Source organism: Primulina eburnea, chromosome 8 (genome assembly GCF_022965805.1).
Source record: "Primulina eburnea isolate SZY01 chromosome 8, ASM2296580v1, whole genome shotgun sequence".
In the NCBI taxonomy this organism is placed as follows: domain Eukaryota; kingdom Viridiplantae; phylum Streptophyta; class Magnoliopsida; order Lamiales; family Gesneriaceae; genus Primulina; species Primulina eburnea.
In genome coordinates this window covers 5967130-5986963 of record NC_133108.1, presented here as the reverse complement: position 1 = coordinate 5986963, position 19834 = coordinate 5967130, and the positions used below count along the sequence as shown (strand labels likewise).

Here is a 19834-nt window from a genome sequence, read left to right as displayed (position 1 = left end):
TAATATTTTATGCCCTTGTTAAATTTCAAAAACATTTAAAACCCATTGTAAAATTAATTGTGACACCCGCTCAAAAATAAATGAGATTTCAAGACTATGTAGATATGAAATTGTAGAGTCGTTGATGACTTAAAAGATTTTACGGATAATATTCAACCCAATAAATGTATGTATCTTCTTTTTGTAAGCTCATAAAATAAAAAAACTCCAAAATTAAACGTTTTTTATTTGGGATAATTCTGGAATAGATGATTTCCTGAGAAGTTTTTCCAAGAGGCATGTGAGTGAAGACATAATCGAACGTTCCATGTTGGTACAATGAGGACACTAGTCGAATATGTGCAAAGTTGTATTATTTTTACATCGTTAATTATTTAGTAATCTCGCATTAATAAATCAACAAATTGTTATACTTCAGATATTAAATCGTTTGACTCGGGAGTTCTTGACACTGAAGCAAGAAGGCATGATTATTTGCAGAGTATGTCCTCCGGTTTGAGATGAGTGAACCTCTGTAAAATTTATTAGTGTGCGTGTGAGTAAAGAAGATATAAGCACGATAGAAATACACATGTCGGTACAAAGGTACATGTAAATGAAAACATAAGCACGCTGAAAAGATATGTGTTGGTACAGTGGTGACATAAGTCAAAAAGCTCATTCGACTTTGGTGTTCTATTGCCGAAAAGAAGTACGTCGCTATTGCAGCGAGTTTACCTATATACTTGGTCGGTCTTACCCAGATATGGCATAAATTTGAAAGCATGAACAAGTCCAAATGAATGCACGACCCACAAAAAGTTGAGAAGATTCTATCAACACCGCATTTCATGGGCATACACAGAGTTCTTAGTTTTGTTGAGTGATAGAATATGCAATAAATTGAGAGCCAAATCAAACATCAAAAACTGACGCATTGCCGGAGATATCCACATTGGTTTAAAACAAGTGTTCTTTACGGAATATGAAACTGTTTTTACATGCTAATACTTCTCACTTCGGATGCAATAATTCAAATCCAAGCTCTCTGAGGTTGATAAGACTGCAGCAAGATGATCGAGATATCACCAAAATACGTTAACTCATTCAAACATACCAGGCGTATGAGGAGGAATAGCATTGATGTTAAACTGCTGCTATTCATGTGAGGAGTTCATTGTGAGTATCCGCAAGCTCTCAGTATCATAGTTAAATATGTGGAGATTTACACGATTCAGATGCACCATCATGATTTGGTGGGGCATTTTTAGGAACCTGCAGTGCACTACTTGATAAGAAAGAATTCCAGATAGTACAACTGTATCCAAAACACCCCGCCCCAACAAACAAACACGCACACAAACATATAGAAAATGCAGGGGGTATGGAATTAGTATTTCATGGATTCATCTTTAGCTCATTGAAAGTATCAGTTTCATAGTAAAACTCAAGCCTGGTACATTTTTCCTGCAACTAGTGTTACTTCAGAAGCTTTGTAATAATGCTTTCACGAACACTTTTAAACTTCATTGAGGACCTCCAACAGATTGTTCAGCACAATCTCAGACTTTCATATGCAGCTAGATCATCTAAGATTGCTTTGCCTCTTTGCAGAAGGGATGGGATGGAATTGAAGCTTAAAAACATCCCAATCAAAACCATGCTGTTTGACCTTCTAAGGTGCGGGCAACATACTAATACCGGGTCGGGAAAGGATAACATTGTACTCAAACTTATTTTGTTTTCAATATTGAACAATTTGCAAGAAAAAATAGTACGAAAAAGGTAAGTGGGAACTCGATTATACGCATTCCTATGATAGTAAAATAATATGAGCACCAAGGTGTTGCTTTGAATGAGCTAAAAAAGAACTTTGATGTGGGAAGAAGGGTGACTACCAGCAAAAATACTCCATTTCAAATACTTTATCTGGCCATTTTCATGTTGTTTTCCACAGAGAGAGAAACAAAAGAAGCTGTGACAAGAAAATGATATGTTTTTCAAGGCAAACCTCTTGTTTTTTGCTCATAGTTTGTCCTGAACTGAGTTCTTGTTGTTTATGGAATTGTTCATCTTGCTGACGAAGGTGTTCTGGACCGTAGGGATGCCCTCCATGTGGTTGCTGCTGATGAAAATGCTGATAAGTCTGTTGATGCTGTTGGTATTGCAGCAAAGGTATCTGCTGTCCTTGTGTTGCAACATGTTGCTGATATCCTTGTTGATTCATATCGTAGGCGAACTCCTGAAGTTGATGAGGATCCAGACCATGCTGTAATTGTTGATTTTGCTGGTAATAATGATGTTGTTGCAATTGTTGGTGAAATTGTTCACAGTATGTTATCTGATGCTGATCTTGGCCATAATATTGCTGAGGTAACAGCTGCAAGTGCTGCTGATGCTGTTGATATTGTTGCTGGTTCATATACTGGTGTTGCAGTTGAAATAAAGGCTGTTGCATATGCTGCTGATAGTGCTGTTGCCCCAAATGCTGCTGATGGTAATGATACTGTAGCATCTGGTCCATAGCCATGTTCTGCTGGGCTTGCCAAGGATCTTGACTGCTTGGTAAATTGTTTTGTAGCACATTTTGTTGAGGATAAGAAACCAGAGGAGAGGACAGTAGAGGAGATTGTGCAGCAGATGCATCGCTTGGTGGAACCGTCGTACATACTGGCTCGGCATGGTCAGTTTTTGTAGTTTCCTGAATAACCCCTGCTGAATGGCCACAGATTTGCGTTCCTGAATTTGACTCAATATTTCCTTGCTTCATCAGCATTTTGCTGTCCGATTCATTGCCTGGATGATTATTTTGCTCTTGATCTTTTGCTCGCTCATGAAACCCTGAACTAGTATATCCAGGAGCTGTGACTTTCTCAATCAAGTTTACACCAGTTTTAGAAAGCTCTTTTGAATCTGCAGGCATATTTGTTATAGTACTGTTCTGCTGACTCACTGATCCATTTTTTTCTGATGCATTATGAAAGAGTGGAGATTCAATAATCGGACTGCTGGTTGGAGATACAACTAACTCGGCTTTATACACATCACAAGACATGGGGATTGACTCCTGATTTTCCTTCTCTCTGTAATTTAAGATGGTAGTACTTTCCAAAGGAACAGGCAGATTCTGATGTTTGAACTCATCATCCAACAGGCTAAGTTGATCAACAGGATCAGTTGTTTCTGTTAACTTGCCAAACTCATTAGCCGGCTCACATTTGGTCAAAGCTTGCTTTGCGGACTGGTCAATGGTTTCAGCAGAAACAACCATAGGTCCAGGTTTTTCTACTTTAGACTGGCATGAGAAATCACGAACTGAATCGTGTGAGATCAAAACATTCCCATTGGACTCAGCTAATTTTGCACTTGCATCCACTGGTCCTGGTTTGTCTTCCCTTGATTGACATGACAAACCATCAATTGGCTCATTGCCTTGTGACATATCCTTGTCAGACGGATCAATAGCTTTAGTATACACTGGTTCTGCTATTTCCTTGCAATTGTTGTCCTTCTGAGGTGACAGCTTTTCCATAACCTGGGTATGGTCGATTTCACCATTCACTGGACCTTGTTCAACTTGAAGCTGGACCGTGTTCAACAAAAAACTGCCTGATGCAAAGTGTTTATAAGGCTCACTCCTCAGGAACTGCGGAAATAGGCTAATATGACGGTTCCACGCCTTCATCAAATCATGCACACTTCCACAAAGATTCATAAACTGCGATATTACACCAAAACTAGAAACCAATGTCACAAAGAACTGTAAATTACTTTTCCCGAACATGAAAATAGAGTAAAAAAAGAAAGGATATATTTAAAACATAAGGGGTGGAGAATGGATAGCAAAGCATATTAATCCTTGATTACCACATAACTAACCATAATAGTCCTGAGTTCGGATATAACACAGCATGAAATATGGACCACAAAGGTTCTGACATTTGCTACAAGAATATCCCAACCTAATACTCGGCCCAAATGCTTATAGTTAAATAGAAATAATTCGCAATATTTTGTAAAAAAAATCACCTATATCAACTTTAAAGCAGCCGCTTCTTTTTCATTCAAATTGGTTACTTTTTTTTTTTATCAGAAACTATCATTTTATTATAATAATTATGATATAGGTTATATAATAAGTGGATGAGCGATCCACGATCCCAGTCAAGAAATAAAATCTAGAAGCTAATCAAAAGCAAATAAAACACCAATCTCTAACTAGGTCGGATAACAGCAAACGTTGAAACATTGGTATGATCAGCGTCCATTTCGCCACTCTGAATCTGATTTTCTCTCATAAATCCTCCCAAGGGTCTTCCATGTCATTGAAAATTCTGTTATTTCGCTCCATCCATATGGACCAAAATATACAGTGAACAATAATGCACCAGAAATTCCGGAGGCCCTTGCCCGTGAGATATCGTGCTCCATAACAAACAAATCTTTCGAGTTTTGTGGAAAGGTCCACTCGAAGCCCTGGTGTTGCATAACCTTGATCCAAATATGTCTCGTAAAGGAACAATGTAACAAGAGATGATCTTGGTTCTCGTCGTTTACCTTGCACAAGACGCACCACTGTGGACATAAAGCATAACCCGGTTTTCTTTTCTGCAAGTGAACTTAGCATTTAGTTAAAAAGGATCATGTAGACCCAATTCCTCGATCAGACTATCAAAGCATTGCATACTTTGTGTAGGAATTGCTATTCAACTTTTCGCTCAAATTCCTAACAACGTTAAAATCTCCACCGACACACCATTTATCTCCACAAATAGAGTGCAATCCTGCTAGTTCATCCAAAAATAAATCTCGATTCCTTGGGTTGCAAGGGTCGTAAATGGCTGAGAACCACCAAGTAGTGTCGTCTTTCCCTTGAATATGAACCGAAACCAAAAAATTCCCAATCAGATTGTCAATCATCCGTACAACTCGAAGATCCCACATCACTAAAATACCTCCTGATCTGCCTTCCGCGGGTAAACACACCCATTGAACAAATCTGCATTTCCACAAATTTGCAACGAATCAACGATCCACTGCAAAATTCTTAGTCTCTAAAATCACAGGAATGTCTGGATTTTCCTTGCGTATAACAGTACACACTAATTCCCGTCTTCTGACCGACCCTCCCCCTCTAATATTCCAAGAACATATCTTCATAAAAATCGAATGGAACCCTTCGAAGTCGATCCTTTATCATAATTGATCCCACACTTCAACCTAACAAGCTCTCTACTTAACTTACCCGTTGATTTGCTCATTTCTTTTTCGGTTATAGGATGAATGTCGTCTTCCTGGTAATTCATTGAGACCTTTGAGTTTTCCTCCGTTACAACTCCTGATGAAGATCTTCCCTCGGAACCATGATTGTCAAAAACACTTGATTCACCCCCTCCTAAGAACCCACTAGACAGCCCCATGGTGGAAAAAGACGCAGGTAGAATTGAATGAAGTGAAAAAGAATGATCGAGACTCGAAGATTGAAAACAGGAAAGTACATTTCCTACTAAAGGGTTAGTGTTACCGTGAGTAGAAGGATCCTTGTATGGCGGGATTTCATCATCTTGTGAGAACAGCCCCTCGATGTCCACATCGTCTGCGTCATTATTAACCAAGAGCTTGGACTGAGAAGATAATAGGCTCCCCGATTCAGTGGAGTCAAGTCCATCATCCAGTAAGTCGTCTTCTGGTTCAAAATCATCAATGTCGTCCTGTTCGAACTCCACTGTCTTGCTTAAATCCTCCCTAAACTGATCGTCAGCTTTCGCCCTTCCTCTATCTTCAGAAGATACCAGAATCTCTTTGGTAGCTTTATTAGGTCTTCTGCAGTAACTTTGTCTGTAGGTATTTAAAGCAGAATGTGGTCCATCATCACTCTTACTGAGGTCCCTGACATCATCTTCTCTATTGGATATAGAATGGATGAGAGATCTTCTAAATTCCGCAATATGTTTAGGTGAAATTCTTTGAAGGATTTTATCCACCTTTCTTTCCATCGGTTGGGATACAGGCAAGATCTTGTCTGAAATCTCTTCAACTGTTCTAATCGAAGGCTTCAAACCCTGCACATCTTCGGTCCTTACGTTGTGACAGATTGATCATTGATGACACTCCCTTTTCCTCCATGACCCTACGGATATTAGTGTTTCCCCATCCTGCCACTGTCCTCTTTCCATTCACCACCACCTGGGCGTACGCCTGTCTTTCATAAAACTCATAGGCCTTGATATCGAAGGTTTCAATGCTAATACTAAGATCCGTGTTGACCCCGTTTAAGAGCAACCTCATTCTGTTACGGATAAAACCATCTTTTTTCCCTTTAACCTTAATCTTAGCTGCCCCTAAATCTCGGAGAAGCCTTGTATCGTTGCTGACCTCCACTAGACCCCCACAATGATCCCCGATTGTTTTGAAGTTATCAAGAGAACATAAGTTCCATGGTAACCCCACAATCTTGATCCAGCTGTTGCAGCACGAGAGGACCGTGTCCGCTGAGTTAATATCTAGCCTTCATTCCTCAAAATCTAATGCCACTCCACCGTCGAAGAATCCTCTTTTCAAGTTAAGATAATACTCCAATTCCTTCGGAGAGGCAGGCCACCAAACCGCTTTGTTAGCTTGAAACGGATGCAATTCGATCCTCCTCTTAACGTCTTTTCCTACTACCATAGCAACCTGATTCCACGATATATTAACCCTTCCTCTAGTGACAATAAGGGCATCATTCCAGTTTTTCTCTGTTGATTTCCGGTGACTGGCCTCCTTGACGAACTTCAATCCATGGCTGCAAGCCCGATCTTCAATTTTAGTTGACTGATGAATGCGAGTAATTGAGTTTGGGGCTATTCCATACTGAAGAGGTTTTTGTTCCAGCTTCGTAGAGTTCCCTGAAAGTAAGTTAATGAGGATATCTGATATCATCTACCACCCTTCTAGCTTTATACCACTTGGCATGATTATGTTCTGTTTCTTTCCGGTACTGCTGAATCTTGAGATCTCTAAGAAACGACCTCTTCTGTTGACAAATTGTTGTGCGATGATTGTCGCATAACTACCCCTAAAGTGGTAAAAGTCCAAGCAAACTAGGGGATTAAGAATGAAATTTCTGATTTTAGAGCAGAGCCAAATAGCCTCATCTTTAGCGAGAACATCTTAAACTCGATCTTAACCACTGCCTCTCTATCCATTGGCTTAAACACACGAGGCAATATCCCGCTGGACCTGGCTTGCATTTCGAAGATAATCTGTAAGGAAGACACAAACCCAGGAACACAACTTTGCAAGGAATAAAAGAACCTATCGAGCAGGGGACGCCGAAGGTTGAAGATGAAATCAGGCGAAAGATGAAAACGAAAGAGTAGAGTTTAAAGAACAAAACTCCAAACGAAACAACTCGGACCGAAAAGGAAAAAGTGAAGGAAGACGGAAAAAAGGCAAAACGGAACCCTAGAAAATGGCGACCGGAGAACGGGACCCATAGGGCCGATGCGATCAAAGGAGTAAAGTAATTGGATGCATTACTCGACTTGAAGGAAAAACGGAGTTTTGGAAGCGATGGAGGTAGAGAGCATTTTTGAAAAATTCTCTCACTAAAACTTAATGATCTATCACCATGCTTGTCTCCTTTGCCAGCTCTAATTTCCAAGTAAACTCAAATTGGTTACTTTTAAGACAACATAAGAAGAATATCTTTATTTACAAACATCGTCAGAGGTTTAGAGCAAATTGGACTTCAAAAAAATAATAGATAAATACCAGTATACCACTTAAGTAGACTAATATAAAGATAAACTCCAACCTCTAAGAACAAGAGCGATATAGTCTCTCGATCTTTGGCATTCAAACCATCGTATTCATCTGATCCTGGAGAAACGGCACCCGATATGATTGAGTCGATCACATTCACTTGGTTTGACCCTTCATGGGTCATTGCAAAATTTATCAATTCCTGCATGAACAGGAACCATCGGTTTGTTTGACCTTGGTCATGAAAAAAACAATACAACAGCACATCGAGTACCTCGAAAAGGAATCTGCAATTGGGTACTTCTTTTACACCATTTATTAGTATATTTCTAGCAGCATCTGCACTACCTGTTATCTATCAAGCAGTTCGGTTTAGCCAGAGAATAATCAGAGCAATGAAGTCAATAATACAAAATACAATATGGAGTGTTAAAATCAAAGTCAATTAAAATTCTAGAGGATCAAAAGAGTTACATGCTTGTAAGATATAATCCTAAGACATTCACAGCATGGTTCACAGCATGGTTCTTGCTTCATACTCATAATAATATTACCCGTGGATGCACCACTATTTAATAATTGACATGCAGAAAGTGTTTCAAGAAAAGGAAGAGTAATAATGAAAAATGCTACACGAGGTTTGCAAAACCATAAAAAAAAGGTGGTTAACAGGGGACATGCAAGTGTATTTAGAACATCAGAAATGTTACAGCCAATTCTGGCCTTCAATTGCACACAAACTCAGAACAGAGGCAGCACGCAGGTACATGAAATTATAAGAGATATGAACACAACTATAACTTATCACGGAAAGTTGTACAAGAAAATGAGACAACAAGTGGGCAGAGCTTCATAGGCATGTAGAATAAAATATTGTCAAAGAACATTTATATATGATGCGAGTAGACTAAATAAGCTAACAAGCATTACATTTCTGTCAACCGTTTACAAATAGCAACTGATTTCTTGCCCTTCATTTCTTCTATTTGTCACGGCACCAAAAGGCTACTATCTATAAGAATTAAACCATACAGAATTGACGCTACTGACGAGTCGAAGTAGGATTAATAAAAATTTCCATACCATGAAGGTGAATCGGGAATAGTGAGAATACAGCCTGGGAAGAATATGAATCTTCTGCTTCTCTTTTGCTGTTTTGAGCGCTTCTTCATATGTAGTAGAAGCTTTAATTAAATTTCCCTAAAGTATAAACCATCTCTTCTTAACAAAGGTCCTTAATCAAGATACATTAATATATGCAACATTGCAAAAAACACACCAGGCGTCTTTCAATGTTTGCTTCTGTTACAACTTTTTCAAAAAAGATGGAATCAGTTTTTGCATCACACTGCTGCAATGAAGCACAAGCACCATTCACATCTCCTAGGTGCTCCTTAAACCTTGCACTGAATAGATGTATATCCGGCACATTCTGCGAGGTGTAAACACAGGAAAAAAATCTCATTCTCCCATATAATAAAATTCTGATAAAATGTGGCAAAATCCACACTTCTCCAATCCTCATAAAATAAAACTTAACTTAAGGCAACAGGTTTATAGAACTTTTAATTAAACTAAAAACAAAAATCTGAAAAGTGCATCTTTTGATAAAGAGATACTAGAATAATGCATACATTTCTATCAAGAAGTGTGGCATAACACAGTCATATTCAAACACTAGAAGTGGCTATAAGTTCATGGAAAAGAATTGAGATACATAGAAACAACAAAAAGTTCAGAAAGAGACAATTTTGATAAGAACAAAAGAAAATCTGCATTTATCTAAACAACACAAGGTAAAATGTATCTCAGCTGTATTTCAATTCCTAATTTCAGAAGTTAAACCACAAACAAAGCCTCAATACAGACTGCTTAATTATATCAAGGACGAAGGACAAAGAATAACTTCTGCTCCACGCTACACTAACAACCAAAATGGGTGGGAATTTACATGTAACGAGTTATGAGAGTGTTAATGCTTTATCCCAAAATCAAATAACTGAATATGAAGAAATTCAAACGAACCTTCAAAAATATTTTTGTCGCCCGGTCTAGAGCAGAGATAGCCAGCTCACGCCCTCCGCTAGATTCCAGAAAATTAACATAACGCATCCAGAATTCAGGGTAACTAGCACAAGATATTAAACACCTCTCATACAGTTTTACAGTCTGCCCAGAAAAAAACACATATATAAGTACAACAAGATATCGGTGAAGTGTGATGACCGTATTAAAAATCTCACCCAGTCCAAATTTTCTTGCTTCTCGACAAAATCAAGATACAGATGCCAATTATTTAATTGATGGTCGTCAAGAGGAGTAACACAAAAAAATCGCCTTTTTATATTTGTCTCAAAGCATTTTACTTTTTCATTCAAATTGCATGATTCCTGATAGAATTCTTCACCGATAGATCTATATCTATACAGCGCCTTGCACTTGAGGACTTTATCAGAAGAACCCAGCAAATCCTTGACGACAAGAGAGATTTCATCCCCAGATATTTTTATCGCTGTAGAAGGACCTGAAAGTTTCTCTTCTTCAATGTGGTCGTTCTTCTCATATTCCATCTCCTCTTCTAAATTGGCCACAAACTGCTTGAAACTGAAGCATAAATGGTAACACATGTTTATTGGTTGACTATGAAATGAAAAGGTGAATCTGAGAGAAAATGTAGAGGTCGGAAGCCATGTGTTAATTGAAGGCCAAACATGTATGTTTAATTATATCAAATACAACTACAGGTAGCAACCTATATGCTGGCTTCTGTAGAATCTCAGTACTTCAATCATGGTGCACAGATTTGAGAGAGAGAACAAAATACAATGAACCGGAAATAAAAGCTATGACAAGCAAATGATGAACTGAAAAATTACTACTTTCAAGCCCACTTGTTTTATGCTATAGATATTTGTTAGGCTACTGAAATCAGTAAAATTAATATTCACGTACTGATTTGGAAGGCTTCATTCGCAGTCTGCACTTATCTCATATTACAATATAACAATACTGCACAAACGGTAGATGAAACTAGAAGCATTCTATTCATCTTTAACATTTTAACCATCCTTTTGCTGTTGATGGAGGTGATAGCGGATGATCAGCATGAACTTTTTCCATAGTTCTATAAGGTTAAAACATATGATCATGGTAGTTCTTTATAATAAGAATTAAGATTTTCCCAACAGTCCTGCGACAAGGTTGCTATGTATTTGAGCTGAGGTATGAATTTCAGAAGTAGGAGAGGAAAATGGGGGGATATTAGAATGATTGAACTATTTGTTTTCAGCCAATACGGTAATTGCACTAGAAAAGGAAATCCAATATGAATACCAGGAGTTTTCATAATTAAAAACGAAGAAAACAACCAAGGCACGCAACATACAAAAAGGAAAACAATTTTGCAGCTCCTGCTCCACGAGGAAAAACCTCGAAAAAGGGACTGGAAGCTCAAAATAGAAGCTACTTGGTGTTGCCTAAAGAAAATTGTAAATATTTAGCCTGAAATAAGTACAAAACAAGGAAATAAATAGGATTTAACTACTGGAACAGGTACAATCCATGAGGCCCAACCAATGAGTTAAAAGTGAGAAATTAAAAATGACATGCATAGCAGTAGCAGTCACTTCAGCATTTGTTAGGGATTTGGAGCCCAACATACTTATCATAATAAAAATACAGCTTCTTTGTTGGAAACCTCAGAGCTTGGATGTAAGTTTGTGCAAGAAAAATCCATCCCTGCTGGTTGAATTCATATTTCATGTACTTGTCCCATAGGGCGTGACAAAAGTAATCTTTTCCAACAAAGGAGATGGCTCTTCCAAATAATCTGTCAGTCAAAGCATGATATTAATTACTTGAGCCAATTTGCAAAGCAATACAATCAAGTGGAGGAGAAATATTTCAGTCATGGAAGCATCATGATGTGCAAAAGCTGAATGTCCAAACTTATCAATTCAATAACTTTAAGTAATATAATGTCCAAGGCAACAAATTTTCAGTAAATCAAAATGGAAGAAAGACCTTGATTTCGACAAAAACCTCATTTTCATAAATAGTTGATATACCACAAGTGCGATGAAAAGTAACAAGCAATATAATGTACTGAAGTTTGTGAAATGGAAAATAAAATTGCAAAAAACAGAAACCTAGTTTGCTGGTTTAGAGGGTACAACCTAGAACTCAGCCTCATCTTTTGGGAGTGCCTTTTCAAACATTGAGAGAACAAATAATGAAATTTGGCAATGATGTGCCGATAATATCGATTTGCAGGTTTGACTTTTCTGCCTGTCTCAAACCTAGAATGGCTTACCAGCCATATGCATATCACCACTGTAACTTAAAGATCCCAGTGACGTACATTTGACTCTGCAGAAATTTCTGTCTTTCCTCATCAAAGTCCTCAAACCCACTATTATTGGGTATCCTTGGGCTATTATACACAAAACAAACTCTAGAACCCGTAGCTACAAAATGTAGTGTAGGTAATAACTCCAAGCTTTAAAATCTACAGTCATAGAATTCAATGGCTATAATGTATTATATCAAAAAACATGCCAGCTAAGCTATAAATTTTACCCATATTAAAAAAAACCATTTCCCATAACTTAAAAGGCATTGGAGAAATGCATAGCAAAGAATGATAATAAATCCACTCCTGGTCTCGAGAATGAATGTGGGATATATGCTGGGAGTTTTTGTGGATAAAAGAAAAAGAAACATGCTATATAATGAAAATAAAACTCAGAAATAATAGTTAACTATTAAAGTCATTACAATAAATATATATATAAAGATTACTTGCGAATATCCTCAGGATCTCCAAAACAAGCTGTGCCAAATGCAAAATAGTCAACCCAGAAACCAACTGAGAACATTGCCAATCCCGATCCTCTTTCATAAACTTTAATGGCTTCTTGAGTACCACAAAGCTTTGCCTTGCAATAGGCATATCTTTCCAAGTGCCAGTGACACAAAGGAAATTTCTCCAAAAAAGAGTCATATGACAGGGAAATTGTATCTATATCATCCTGCATTTCATGACCACACATGATTTAGTATACGTAATAACCAATTCAGTAAAAGCATACGCTCATACATCCAATCACATCGCCATTCACGACTGACCTATTATTGTATTCTACTACAGGAACTTTAGAAATTTTTACAATCCAATACGCTAGCTGATTAAATTTCCAATTTCATAAAGCACATTGTGAAATTGCAATATGTGTGATTCACTAATTGTAATTTAAACATAGATATTAGACCATTAACCAGATGCCCATCAATTACTAAAATATTCATAGAAAGCTTTCAAAGTTCTTTAGCCCTTAATTGCAGCAGGTTTTAATGTATCAGCCTGTATCTAATTGAGCATGTTCCTCAACAAGCATAACATTTCTTTCAGAGAATTTTCATATTTTTTATGTAAATAATATGCAAGCCTGGTCTCCCTTCACCAACCAAAATTTATAACCAGTGATGACATGTAGATCAAAATTTAAAATTTTAAAGCATCTCAAATTTTAATGTCTCTGTCGTTTTTCCAGTATGAATAGTTACTGCTACTCTAAGATCCCCTCCCATTAATTACGCGACACTGCATCTCATCAGAATGGAACGATTACCTAAATTTGATACCAAAAAATGTTTACCACTTTACTAAACACTATAGCTAATATGGATGTGCCCTATAAACTTTTTAAAGTATTAAAAGACCCAAGTAGCATGTTTCCATAGCAAGAATTTCCGGTAGAGGTTTATTGATCCCAAAATAATGTTGTGGTCCTGTCCAATTCTACAAGATATTAATAGTTGAGAAGGCAAATGACAACAATCTAGAGTTACCTGACAAGTATTTTCAACCTCTAAAATCAACGATTTCCAGGAATTGTAATCTAGCGAGCCATGAGCAATCAATTCCCTGAGCTTTTGAGATAACCTCACTGCTAAAAAAGCAAAGAGCATTCATAGAATCTTTATCGGAATAAAACTTTTTGTAGATTCTATAACGCCCGGAGATGTCTACGACCTTGAAAAGTTAACAGAGTTATAATAATAGATATTCAAATTATATCTCCAGAAATCCAGAAAATAAATTGCGCAACTTTTAAATGGAGTGATTGATCATTACTATCATCTCGCCTGCATAGTAACTCAATTTCAAATTCAATGACTCCAGACAAATGACCCATTAAGTTTCAACAGACAAAATCAAGAGTTCAAAAAATTCAACTGCACTTACATGCCGTTTCAGCGCTAGGATCATGTTCGGCCATATAACACCCCCTCCCCTCGATTTTTTTTATGTTGTCTTCCTCTTTTCTCGTACGTTGTCTTCCTCTTTTCTCGTATTTACTTCCAATTGCAGCACTGATTGTCTCCACCAACACTGACCTACTTCAATAAGGTGAGTAGGGGGGTTTAGTCGATTGTGCCTCTTCGGGAACTGCCCTGATCCATTGAACATATGCCACGTGGAAGGCATTTCCTATATTTTATTCGCAGACACAATTGACAAAAGTCCAACCATGGTTCAGTATGAGGACGGCCACTTGGATTCTGATATCGATTATTTGTACAACAAAAAAGGTTTTTCTAATTTAATTAATTTACTTTTGGCTTCCATATCTGGTTTTTGAAAATTGGCAGCTCCCTCTTTTCATCCGAAAATATTCTCTCATTTTCTCTTCTCACAAAAACTCGATCGATCCTAGTTGCCGAAAATATTCTCTCATTGAACAAATTCCAGGTGCTCTTTTTTGCAAGGTAAAGTATTGTTCTTTCAGCGAAGGCGCTAATTTTTTCAAGGTTAAAGCTTGGACTGTGTCAGAGTCCATGCTTGACCTTCAAACTATTTCCAGAGTTCGCTCAAGTTTATTTTTCGATCTCGATTCTTTTTCGTTGCAAGGAAACAACAATGTGTTGGTTGTATATTTTTTTCCATCAATTACGATTTCGTTCCCGATTTTGATTTTTTTTGGTTGCAGATGCTCGACCACTAAGAGGCGTTAAATTCCTATAAATCGGATTTTTTGGTTGCAGATGCTCGAACTGTAAGAGGCTTAAAAGACACAGGTAAATTCCTATATATCATTTCGATTTTCTTGTTGTAGGTGTTAGGAGCGTGTCTGTATTAGTTTTCATCGCCATTATCAAGAGTTTCCATGCTTAAATCTATACGGTTTTATAGGCTCATTTTGTTGGCCAAAATTTGTTGATTGAATCCTTATTAAGATTTATTATTGTTGTTGACCAAAACGTGTTATTAATAATACCTTTTTAGAGGAGTTTTTTCTATTGGCAGAAAGATGTCATAAACTCTTATTAATCACTTTTAGTTCTGAAAAAAATCTCATTGTTAATTCTGGTCATGTAGGTGTATTCGATTGAAAATGGATGACAACAACTCATTATCATTTGAAGAGTTGGAGAGAGACGATGATGAAGAAGTACTTCAAAGTCAAACTGTTCCAACAAATTTTGAGGTACAAAATGAAAACTTTGTTGTCGATGTTTTGGAAAGTAAACTGCTTGTGGGTACGGCTATGAATAATGTCGAAGATGCATATTTGTTGTATTGTCAATATGCACATGCCAAAGGCTTTAGTGTGAGAAAAGCTGATCAACGATGTTTTTCTCATACTAATGAACTTCAGTCAAAAGAATATAACTGTTCATGTGAAGGTTCAAAAGATGAAAGAAGTTCTAGTCAAAGGATTCTAGTTTATCAGAAGTTGATCACTAGAACTAATTGTAAAGCCAAATTGAAGATTACAAGGGATAAAGATGGTGAATGGAGGGTTAGTAGATTTGTGGAGGAGCATAACCATGAGATGTTTCCGTCTGATCAAACTCACTTGTTAAGATCGGCACGGAATATATCACATGCAAAAAAGTCAACTTTAGAAGCCATGGTAAATGCCGGAATTTCAGTGTCTAATGCTGTTTCTTTCATGGAAAACGAAGCCTGTGGGCCGGAGAATTTAGGTTTTATCAGAAAAGATGCATATGACCATATGAGTCGGCTGAGAAAACACACTAAAGTTGAAAATGGAGATGCCACTGCCCTTATTCAATATTTTATAGATAAGGCAAACAAGGAGAATTACTTTCACTGGAATGTTCAGTTGGATGACGACGATCGAGTGATGAACTTTTTTTTTAGGGATTACAGATGTTCTGTAGATTACGAATATTTTGGTGATGTCTTGTCGATTGATACAACCTATAAAACAAATAAGTATAATCTGATCTGTGCTCCATTTGTTGGTATTAATCACCATATGCAGAATGTACTGTTTGGTTTGGCTTTTATGTCAGATGAGACCGAAAGTTCTTTTGAATGATTGTTTACAACTTTTCTTGATTCTATGAATGGAAAACAACCTCAAACTATCTTTTCTGACCAATGCCAAGCCATGATGAATGCCATCGAAACTGTCTTTCCACATTCACACCATCGTTTATGTCAATGGCATATAAATCAAAATGCTCCTTCACATTTTGGGAGTTTAAATGGTGATTCAGCTTTCAAAAAAATGTGGTATAAATGCATGACTTATTGTGAATCTGAAGATGAATTTGAGGCCACATGGAGATACATGATTGACACATATTATTTGGGTGGTCATAAGTGGTTGAATGGTATGTATAAAATTAGGCAGAAATGGCCACTGCTTTCAGCAATGGAAGATTTAGTGCCGGACTTTTGGCGACTTCGAGGAGTGAGGTTACGAATATGGTTTTAAAAAAATCAGGCAACAAGATGAGTTCTTTGTACGAATTTGTGATGAACTACTCAAAGATTCAAAAAAATTGGCGAGTGAAGGAGAAGACTGAGGATACTCGTTGTCGTCATGGTAAACCTGCACAAATTTTGAAAAATCATCCATTGTTGATTCATGCTGCCGATGTTTATACGATTACCATATATCAGTTATTTGAGATTGAGTTGATCAATTCTTTGAACTGCATATCTGTTGAAACACCATCCTGTTTTGGAAATGATTGGAATTGGATTCAGATTAGAGTAAAATCTCATGATGAAAACTCGAGGGTTAGGACTGTTTTGTTCAATAAGCAGAGTCATGAAATAAAGTGCACTTGTTGTAAGTTTGAGACAATGGGAATTCTTTGTAAGCATGCTTTGATGGTGTTCAACTCTATGCATGTCACTGTTTTACCCAATTGCTATCTTCTGAAGAGATGGATGAAGAATGTAAAAAAAGGGTTAATTCTAGTTTTCAAGAAAGTGACAGTGTTGGTGGTGGTCATGCATCTGAGATGGTTTTTGTAAACCAATCAATGCGATCGATGTATGATCTAACTCAAATGAGCAAGTCTCATGATGATGCGAGAAGAAAACTTCATGGAATGGTTGAAACTGCAAAAGATGAAATATCCAACCTAGTTGAGAATTTGAGTGTCGATGATGAGACAGCTTGTGATCATATTCCAACTGATGGTCACATGCATGAAGTCTGCATACGTAACCCACTGACTGGTAAAGCCAAAGGAGTTTCAAATGCAAATATTACACGCCACTGGGATAATAAGAGCAGAAAAGGAAAAGGAAAAGGAAAGGGAAAAGAAAGTGCTGAAATTTCGAGTAAGTTTTTATTTATTAATAAATTTATTCGTATACTCATTATACAGTCAATCACTTGTTTAAATTTCATAGGTTCAAAAGGAGCAAAACGGAAAGATCAAAGTTCACAAAATGCCTACAACACACAGGAGATGACCTATACACCATCAAAACAAGACTTAAATTTCCAACCGTCCCAAAATCCGTTGGAATGTCCTCAATTTCCAGTTGTTTATGGGCAAAATCCACATTTTTTCCAGTACCCACATCAATCGGTATCTTACGATTATTTTACTTTTTAGTATGGAGTTAATATTTGTACTGCATCTTACATTTTTTTTGTTATTTCAAATGCAGGAAGGTAATACAAACTTCGGTTCAAGTGGTCAGATGAATTTATACTCTTATAATTTTTGGGGGCCTCATTCTACACAAGTAAGGATTTTAGTAAAAAAAAATGAAACTGGTTTACTAGTTGATATCTCAATGATTTTTTATATTGTTTAGGGAAATGATAATGATAAATGAAGGAGGACTGGAAAGATATGCTGAATTAAGGTGTTATGACTTGTATTATGTAGAAGTTTATGACTGCGAAGACGAAAAATGGTATCAATGATGAGCCAATACAATGTGAGTTCTTGATCCTGTAGGTTAAGTTGTAATTTTCCATGCTTTTCCTCAAAAAGACCTATTTGATAAGGGTTATTGGCATTTGACTGAGTTGTGGAAACATGTTCTAATTCATTTTTTTAATCTGTGGTGGACAGGACAAAGGAAATGAAAGTTTCGAAGAACTGCAAGAACTCTTCTGCGATATGTTTGCAAGAACTAATCAAACACTTTTTTCATATTATCTTTGTATGCATTCGAACTTTCGAAGTAACTAATCAATCACTTTATTTAACATTCGAATTATGTTTATGTCTCTTCTTCACATGAATAAATCAATTCAGTGAAACTTAAAATACAGTTAGAGATTTCAAACACCAAGTACCTCCTCGGAGGGATTCCAGCAACATCTAAAATGACATTATCAAAATTACTCAACCAAAAATCTCATTAATACATTAAGCAACATAACAGACAACACATGAAAGGCAATAACTCTACTCATCATCACTAAAATGTAGGGATTCCAGCATGAGTTTGAGCTCCTCGGAAATCTCCATCATTCTTAACGCATTTCTCTGATGTTCACGAGCTATATCTGCTTGAGCTTCAACCAAATGAGCTATTTTCTCGTTTTGTTTTTGTTTCCTACTAGAACTTGCAGAGGCAGTAGCAGTAGCACTAGCAGTGGCCGTGGATGTTGAACTTGGGCATGCGTTCTTAGTGGTAGAGTTATACGTAGTTGTCGAAGTTGAACTTGAAGCTCTCTTCTCCATATATTTCTCAAATGCTTCGAATGCCTCCTCTCTACTACTATATCCTTTATGGGAAGCCCCGCTAAATCCATTAATCTGCTCTTGAGCATCTACCCAATTGTCGTAAATGCCAGATTTTCTCCCGACAAAAACGACGTAAGTTTTCCCCTACATTTAGATAAATATTTCTAAACAGTCAGTAAACCAAGCATGACATAGATGATACATATTCAGTGGAATTGTATAAATCCAATGCAGTAAATCCTACATTTAGATAAATATTTCTGACACCCCAGGAAATTATGTTCCACAGCTAGCAAAACTCAGTGTACAATCCAATGCAAAGACCAATCTTAAAGGAATTGCCATGAGTAATAACAATCAATACTTCCATTAATTCGTTGCAATCATGAAAAATTTAGAGCTTAACGGGTTTTTAGACAATAGCTCAAACAATTCATTTACAATAAGACGTTGATTTCTATAAATCATATACATTTGTAATAAACCAAAAGGTGGCATAAAATAAAAAATACAAAGATACCCGAATGTTAAAGCTAACAAGGAAAAACGCATAACATAGCCGCAGAAGATTTCACATCTGAAGTTCAACGCCGAGGAACACGAAGAAGCTTTTAGAGCTGGAATTGTGGTTTACAAGAAGTGAGAGGCAAATTAATGGAGGCAAAGCTAACGAGGAAGAAGCCAATACCATAGCCGCAGAAGTTTTTAAATCTGAACTGCAACGCCGAAGACCACCACGAAGCTGGTGTTTTCATATCTGGAATGGTGAAGCCTTCCGAGAAGTGAGAGCAAAATTATTGGGAGCAATAATTTTGGATCTGCAAAACTTTTTGAAACGTGGGGTGGTGCGTTTCTTTTACCATGGTTAGGAATGGTCAGGAAAGTAACTTTATCTTGCAAGTGGTAAGGACTTTATCAATTGTGTCTGCAAATAAAATATAGTAAAGCCCTTCCACGTGGCAGATGCTCAATGGATCATGGCACTGCCTGTAAAGGCATAATCGACCGAACCGAGTAGGGGTGTCAATCGGGTGGGTTGGGTCGGGTTTCGGGTCAGGTATAGATAGGGTAAAATCTGCAGAGGTCATGCAAATAAATAGGCCCATTCCCTTCTCTTTTGGATGAA

The 19834-nt window shown here is 37.1% G+C and overlaps 2 protein-coding genes across 6 annotated transcripts; one reads left to right on the top strand and one right to left on the bottom strand.

Moving 5' to 3' along the window:
* Nucleotides 1–873: 873 nt before the first annotated feature.
* LOC140838712 (pre-mRNA-processing factor 39-1-like) lies at nt 874–14136 on the bottom strand. 3 transcript variants are annotated; one of them, XM_073205219.1, is made up of 12 exons: nt 13973–14136; nt 13576–13676; nt 12526–12755; nt 11387–11554; nt 9969–10329; nt 9751–9894; nt 9005–9157; nt 8809–8925; nt 8000–8080; nt 7778–7927; nt 1991–3697; nt 874–1254 (listed from the first exon to the last, which is right to left on the bottom strand). In XM_073205219.1, exons 1-12 carry the CDS (start codon nt 14004–14006, stop codon nt 1189–1191), a joined length of 3312 nt encoding a protein of 1103 aa, XP_073061320.1. In that variant the 5' UTR covers nt 14007–14136; the 3' UTR covers nt 874–1188. The 3 variants fall into 3 exon arrangements, with proteins under 3 accessions (XP_073061320.1, XP_073061321.1, XP_073061322.1); XM_073205220.1 differs by having other exon boundaries at nt 13576–13673; XM_073205221.1 differs by having other exon boundaries at nt 13576–13759; nt 13973–14059.
* Nucleotides 14137–14245: 109 nt separating this feature from the next.
* On the top strand, nt 14246–18197 carry LOC140838711 (uncharacterized). 3 transcript variants are annotated; one of them, XR_012119644.1, is made up of 6 exons: nt 14246–14805; nt 15107–15215; nt 17411–17592; nt 17675–17752; nt 17825–17950; nt 18088–18186. XR_012119644.1 is itself a non-coding variant. In XM_073205216.1 (5 exons), the coding sequence occupies exons 1-4, from the start codon at nt 16936–16938 to the stop codon at nt 17843–17845; spliced, it is 684 nt and encodes a 227-aa protein (XP_073061317.1). In that variant the 5' UTR covers nt 15526–16935; the 3' UTR covers nt 17846–17950; nt 18088–18197. The 3 variants fall into 3 exon arrangements, 2 of the variants coding, with proteins under 2 accessions (XP_073061317.1, XP_073061318.1); XM_073205216.1 differs by lacking the exons at nt 14246–14805; nt 15107–15215 and adding an exon at nt 15526–17338 and having other exon boundaries at nt 18088–18197; XM_073205217.1 differs by lacking the exons at nt 14246–14805; nt 15107–15215 and adding an exon at nt 15526–17338 and having other exon boundaries at nt 17411–17576.
* Nucleotides 18198–19834: the final 1637 nt, after the last annotated feature.

Excerpts from the sequence above, each read along its gene's own strand:
- LOC140838712 (XM_073205219.1), bottom strand. The coding sequence starts at position 14,006 with ATGGCCGAACATGATCCTAGCGCTGAAACGGCAT. Across the intron at positions 9,895-9,968 it reads AGCAAGAAAATTTGGACTGG|ACTGTAAAACTGTATGAGAG; the intron begins GTGAGATTTTTA and ends TTTTCTGGGCAG. Across the intron at positions 7,928-7,999 it reads ATTGCAGATTCCTTTTCGAG|GAATTGATAAATTTTGCAAT; the intron begins GTACTCGATGTG and ends CTGTTCATGCAG.
- LOC140838711 (XM_073205216.1), top strand. The coding sequence starts at position 16,936 with ATGGATGAAGAATGTAAAAAAAGGGTTAATTCTAGTTTTCAAGAAAGT. Across the intron at positions 17,593-17,674 it reads TCCAGTACCCACATCAATCG|GAAGGTAATACAAACTTCGG; the intron begins GTATCTTACGAT and ends TTTCAAATGCAG. Across the intron at positions 17,753-17,824 it reads GGGGGCCTCATTCTACACAA|GGAAATGATAATGATAAATG; the intron begins GTAAGGATTTTA and ends TATATTGTTTAG.